At 63.3% G+C, this 6,203-nt stretch overlaps 3 protein-coding genes across 3 annotated transcripts in view; 2 read left to right on the forward strand and 1 right to left on the reverse strand.

Moving 5' to 3' along the window:
- The window catches only part of MNEG_0559 (hypothetical protein), a gene marked incomplete at both ends in the record, with an annotated part of 2,945 nt that extends 2,331 nt beyond the window's left edge, over positions 1-614 (forward strand). The window contains 2 exons of the mRNA XM_014050956.1: positions 38-93; positions 464-614. Of these exons, the coding sequence (XP_013906410.1) occupies positions 38-93; positions 464-614 (207 nt within the window). The remainder of the gene's footprint in view (positions 1-37; positions 94-463) is intronic.
- A 1,659-nt stretch (positions 615-2,273) lies between these two features.
- Positions 2,274-4,508, forward strand: MNEG_0560 (hypothetical protein; the record flags this gene model as incomplete). The annotated part of the gene is made up of 5 exons (XM_014050957.1): positions 2,274-2,404; positions 2,659-2,680; positions 2,864-3,013; positions 3,340-4,072; positions 4,282-4,508. 5 exons carry the CDS (start codon positions 2,274-2,276, stop codon positions 4,506-4,508), a joined length of 1,263 nt encoding a protein of 420 aa, XP_013906411.1.
- Positions 4,509-5,396: 888 nt separating this feature from the next.
- The window catches only part of MNEG_0561 (hypothetical protein), a gene marked incomplete at both ends in the record, with an annotated part of 4,205 nt that continues 3,398 nt past the window's right edge, over positions 5,397-6,203 (reverse strand). Inside the window, 2 exons of the mRNA XM_014050958.1 lie at positions 5,397-5,861; positions 6,069-6,173. Of these exons, the coding sequence (XP_013906412.1) occupies positions 5,397-5,861; positions 6,069-6,173 (570 nt within the window). The remainder of the gene's footprint in view (positions 5,862-6,068; positions 6,174-6,203) is intronic.

The raw sequence follows: 6,203 nt of genomic DNA on the forward strand, positions 1-6,203 counted from the left end.
GCCGAAAGCGAGGGCGCCGTGCGCCGCCTGCGGACAGGGCCAGGCGCAGGACGGTTCGAAATTTAAGAAGTGCGGCGCCTGCGGGATACCGAGGTGAGCGCAGGGCAACCTTGGCTTTTGTCATCTGTTGAGCCCCCTACAACCACCACTGCCTCTAGCCACTTTGCTGAATGGCCACATCGTCGCCGCGGGAGAGCTGAATTTGCCCTGCTACATTGCATCACCTCTTAGCAGCCTGGCGGCATGCGCCGAGCCGTGTGCCACTACTGGGCGGGATGGACGCAGCGAGAGGGGTGTGAGGGCCTGCAGCACTGCACGAGCCGCGCGCGCTGCTCACACGAAACGCATGCACACGCCCAGGCGTGCATCAAAATGCCCACTCAAGTGTGCGCATGCACACGCATCAACTGCAACTCCACATCCACGTCCACACACACGCGCGTGTGCGCACTCATGACCGCAGGTACTGCGGCCCTCAGTGCGCCAAGGCTCACTGGAAGGCCGGCCACAACAAAGAGTGCATTGGCGGCAGGGGCGCAACGGCCGGCGGGGGCGGCGGGGGCGCGAGCAGCAGCAGCGGCAACGGTGCGCCCAAGGCCGCACTGCAGTCATAGCGAGGTGGCCGGTTTATTTGCGGTTCCCAGCCATATTGCAAACCTGTGCAGGTGTCGAGCATCACAGCCAGTGTTGTTCTTTGGTAGGGGCTGCTATAGCAGCCTAGAGCTACAGTTGCAATCAGCGTTTGTCCATGGGGTTGGGCGTGTGTGGCAAGCTGCGTCAGCAATAGCATAAGGAGCCCAGTTTTGACGCGCAAGTAAGCGGCCGTAACTCCTGGCTGCACACGCCGCAGAGGCTGCGCGTGCCACTAGCAGGGGCGGTTGGGTGTGAAAGCGCAGGCTGCATCCGACAAAACTGGCTCTCGTGCTCAAGGCACCTTGAAGCCTGCGGCGCGCCAGGTGTTGGGATCTCTGGCTGAGTCTAGCTGCAATTAGTCCCCCCAAAAACCCAACGAAGGCGTCCGAGCGCGCCCTCGTGCAGGAGTGCCTGCTTGGCTGCTTTGCGTTGCGCATGTCTTTGTGTAAGCTGTTGGACAAGCAGTGATTTCTCCTCCTCCTTTGCCGTTATAACCAGCGACGGCTGTGCTGAGCATCTGTCAGCATCACGGACCATTGGGCACGTTCCAAGGTATACAGGTGCACAATAGATACTGTGGCGATACAATGCTAGGTTGCGCCAAGTGTTGTAGACTAGAGCTCAGGCTGCTGCTGATGTCATTTCCCTACGTCAAGCTCTCAGCTGTGTTCTGTATACCGCAGCGGAGTGACGAAGCGGCGACTGTACACGCTGCATAACTTCGAGCGCAGGATGACAGCGCACAGTCAATGTATTGCATGCACAGCGACGATAACAAGGACCTGAAACACCACTTATTATGGTTGCATCAGCGAAGTACTCGTTCGCGCAGACGGTACGGTGCAAAGACGGTGCGGTGGGCAGGCGTAAGATCTGGCCACGGTGAATGAAGCTTCTTTTATACGGTCCCGGCACTTCAGGACCATCTATAAATGGTATTATTCCCATATATATTCCTTTCTCTGTAACGGGCTCGTCCCTCGTGTGCCACAGGGCTGTCGAAACACTTCCGATGCTGCAGCGGCTTGCCACCAGGGCGCTTCCTCCTGTGACATGCAGATTGAGATCAATCAATTTCCTTTGGACAGCCGCCGATGACTCGGGTGGAGGCATCTTGGCGGCCTATCAAAGGTGGGCACGACCAGTGCAGTGGTGCTGACACGCTGAGTCGTGCGATGCGGCTGCTGACGCATCCAAGAGCTTGATGAGTAATGGACATCGGAGACAGGTTCAACCAATGTCCCTCTTCTGGCACTGCAAGAGGCCAGGCACTGCCCTTGCTGGGCGATGCCAAGGCTCGTCCATGCTAGCTGCCCGGTTCAGCAAGCTCCCCAGACCCCCAATCCTCGCCACCCCAACCCACCCTATAGCTACCAGACCTCACCCCACACTCCCCACACTGGCCTGGACGCATCAGGCTCGTGCGCTTCGGCAGCATCCAGCCGGATGGCAGCCAACTCGCTTCTGTCCAGGCGCTGCACCTGCTGCAAGGCGTTCTCACCGCACAGGCCGCCCATGAGACGGCCGCAGCCGCATGCGCCGCCGGCAGCGCGGCCCCCACCGACCCCGCTGTGCTTGGGCGCCGGCCGTCGGGGGTCCAGGGCGCGTACATGTGGGGTCCGCCGGGGCGCGGGAAGAAGATGATCATGCAGCTCTTCTCGCGCACGCTGCCGCCCGTGGTCAAGATGCGGCACCACAGCCTCCCCTGGCTGCTGCGGCACGTCGAGGAGCGGTGCCACGAGCTGGAGGCCGTGATGTCGCCTGAAACAACGTGAGCCCCCCTTCAGCTGCGGCATTGTTTTTTGGGCAGGCACGTCAGGGCAAATCCCGGGGGCCCCTGTGGTCAGCGGGCGAGAGGGTCGAGCAGATAGACTGGCATGAAGCAGGGATCACCTGCATGTGGCAGCCTCACACCACCACTGTGTGTCAAGCGCTTCCATCATCAGCCTGCGCGTCTGGCCTAGGCTTCCCGACGTCGACCATGCACTCATGCTGGACACTCTCCGCATTCCGCTTGTGGCGCAGTGCGTCCCAGATCGAAGGCGAGGTGGGTTTTCAGCATGTGAACAATTGCACCGAGGTGTGCAACACGCATGTCCCCACCACTTTACTGTCACAAAGATACCTCTCACAATGCGCACGTGCACATGCGCATGTCGCGCGCTCGTCAGCACACACATACAGCAGGCAGCATCCACACGCGCGTTTGACCACCAACTTCTGTCCCCAGGATCCCTTTGACCTGGTTGCGGACGACCTGGCGGCCTCCTGTCACCTGCTGTGCATTGAGAAAGTGGCAGCGGAAAACCGCCAAGACGCCGCCACCTTTGCGCGCCTGCTGGAAGAGCTGCTGCTGCGCGGCTGCTGGTTCGCCTTCATGGTGGGTGCCGCGCAGGGTTGGTGGGCCGATGAGCAGGGCGGGTCGGTGCGGGTCAGTGCGGTCGATGTGGGATGGTGTGGGGCGTGGCAGCAACCGTGGCTGCTTTGGATGGGAACGTTGTGGGCAGTTGCTGCTGCAGCCTTGGCTTGACTGATTGAACGCTGCTGCGAGTGCATGCACATCCTATACATCACGCATGCGTGTGCGCACGGGCGCACATACGCACACGCACACATGCACTCGCGCACTCGCGCACGCACATATGCACTCGCACACATAAACGCACGCGTGCGTTTTAATTCACGCGCACCCACATAATGTACCAGAGCAACCGGCCCCTGCACGAGCTGGTGCACGATGTCCAGCTGGGCATCGAGCGTGAGGGCCCTTTTGTGGAGCTCTGCAACACCCACCTGCTGCAGCTCAACTTGTCGGGCGGCCCCATCTACAATAACGCCAACGCCGTGACTGCACCAGCAGAAGCCGGGCGCGATCAACAGCAGGAGCAGCAGCAGCGCGAGAGCAGCCACTGCTACCAAGGGCGCGACGGTGTCGCGCGGCTGAGGGACAGCTGGCGGCGGCTGGTGGAATGCAGCAACGGCCGCGAGTGCGCGACATCAGTGTCTTTCAAGTTCTTTGGGCGCGACAAGCTCTTTGTGCCCAAGGCGCTCGTGGTGGAGGACGGGCGGCGGCTGCAGCAGCAACAGCCGCACGTTTCGCAGACTTCGGACCAGCAGGAAGCGTTGGGCGCACTTGTACAGCGGGGACAGCAGGCTGAGCCAATGCCGCAGGGGGAGCCGCCGCTGTTGGCCGCATACTTTGAGTTCGACCGGCTGTTTGGACCGCAGGGCCTGCGGCCCCCAGGCGGCCTGGACCCCGCACCTGGCGGCAGCCGCGACGGCAGCGCGCCGTTGTCCGCGATGGACTGCCTGGCCCTGGCTGAGAGCGGCTGCACGGCGGTCTTCATAGAGGGCGTGCCGTTCCTGCACCCTGAGCAGCGCGACTGCGCGATGCGTTTCGTGACGCTGCTGGACGTGCTGTGGGACCACCAGACGCAGCGTGAGTGCTGAGCGGGTGGAGCGACAGGACTCGGAATTCTGACGCGTGTGGGACGAGCAGGGTTTGCCCGGCAGGGGAGTCATCAACAATGCAGCATGCTGGCCATGCATTGCTGGGTCGTGCTTGGCAATGGATGGCATCCTGCCAACGCCAGCCGCCATGGAGCTGCTCGTCACCCACACACCGCAAACCGCCTTGGCCGCCTGCAGTGCACATCTCAGCAGAAGCCGGACCGAGCGAGCTCTTTGCGCCGCTGCTCGACGCTGCCCTGGCGCCCGCCAGCCACCCCAGCTTCTGGGAAGCTGCCGCGGCGGCACCCATGGAATTGGAGGAGCCCGCCAAGGGGCGCCGTGCAGAGGAGCACGCGCTGTTGGCAGAGGAGGTGCTGATGCTGAAACGCGCGGCCGCACGGCTGGCGCAGATGACGCAGCGCTGATGGGCGGGGCTGCAGCATCCCTGCTGCCGCCAGTGGGGTTCTCCAGAGGATGTTTGATTAGGTGGGATGTTTGTTGTTCCTGGGGCGTTTTGCTGAGTGGGCTGCATGCCCCGCTGCCTTCTTTGAGGAGGCTCTGATTGCAATATGGACTCAAAGAGGCTGCGAAAATCGGTAGGAGCTGTGCGCCCAACACCAAGGGAGCTCACGCGTCCTGGCCAGCCGCGTCATCGTTCCTGTTTGAGGGCCTGACACATCTGTGCTTGCTGCCGGTCCCTGCAAGTCTGCTGTTGTCGTGCTTTGAGCCATAAGCACACGCTGCACATCAAGTTGTTCTTGGCACGGATCTATACACACTGCGTTGACTGCCATCAACTTGCAACTCAACACGCCCGCTTCGAGCCCTTTGCTTTCAGGCACGGCCATGAAGTAAAAAGCCTGGCCCCAACTGCACGGCTGTGGTGAAGGTGCCTTTTCGGTAAACAGAGTAGCACGTCAATACAAATGCGCATTGTTTTAGGAAGGTTACAGGACTGAGGTCAAGATCTTGCATGTGCCGTGGCACCACTGTGGGGGCAAGGCGAGGCTACTGCTGCACACATTAGCAATCCGCCTGCTACGCAAGGGAAGGGCGATGGGTAGAGTTTGAGGGCCCTAGGCCCCATTCCAATAGGCAGAACGGCGGGGCGCCGCTCTTTGTTGCCACTGAGAAGAGCTCACGGACTCCAGGTGCCCGATGCGAGGTCCTGTGGCGGCCGGGGGGCCGCCCGCCCCGAAATGGGCCAGAAATAGGCCAGGTTGCCGATGCGAAGGCCGTGCCGCGCGGCACATCGCCGCAGGACTCATCGCTCTGTGCGCACGTGTGCGCGCGGGAGATGGGGCCCTGGCGCATCACCGCGCCACCAGCACGATGAAGATCAGCAGCATGAGCGCCACGCACATCGCGACCGCCTGGTTGGTGGAGGACTCCAGCCCGACCGCCTTGAGGGCCTTGCGCCACGCGGGCTCCTCCCCGCGCGGCCGCTTCATGCCGACCGGCTCCGGCTTGATGACCGGCGCGCCCTTGGGCTTGCGCTGCTGCACCTTCTGCTGCCTCGGCTGCTGCTGCCTCGCCACGGGCGCCTCCGCCTCCGCCTGGGGCGCCGCCACGGGGCCGGCGTCCTCGGCAACGGCGGCGGGCGCCACCGGCGCCGGCGCAGGGGCCAGCGCCGCCACGGGCACCGCGGCGGGCTCGTCGCCCTTGCGCTTGGCAGCCTCCTCGGCGGCCTGCTTCTTGCGCACGGCGGCCTCCTCGCGGCGCTTCTTGCGCTCGGCGGCCTCGGCTGCCTTGCGCTTGTTCTCCTCGCGGATCAGCTCCTGAGGGCAAAGAGGGGAGCCGCCAGGGGGCCGATTCACGTTGGCGGCCGGCAGGGCCACAGCGCGACGGCTGGGCGGCAAGCGCGATGCGGGCGAGCAGCAAGCCCCACGACGCCACAGGATCCCCCCACGCCTGAAGCATGCCACTCCTGTCCAGCCTCTACAAGCCCGACACCTAAGCTTACCCCCCCTCTTATCAACGCCCACCTTCTTCTGCTCCTCCGTCAGCGCCGCGTCAGCCTCGTCCTTCGACACCACCAGGGCCGGCACCTCAAACGCAAGCTCCGGCAGCGCGGGCAGCTCCGCCGCGGCCTTGGCCGCCGCGCCGCCGATTACGGCGGC

Source organism: Monoraphidium neglectum (genome assembly GCF_000611645.1).
Source record: "Monoraphidium neglectum strain SAG 48.87 unplaced genomic scaffold scaffold00047, whole genome shotgun sequence".
Lineage (NCBI taxonomy): Eukaryota > Viridiplantae > Chlorophyta > Chlorophyceae > Sphaeropleales > Selenastraceae > Monoraphidium > Monoraphidium neglectum.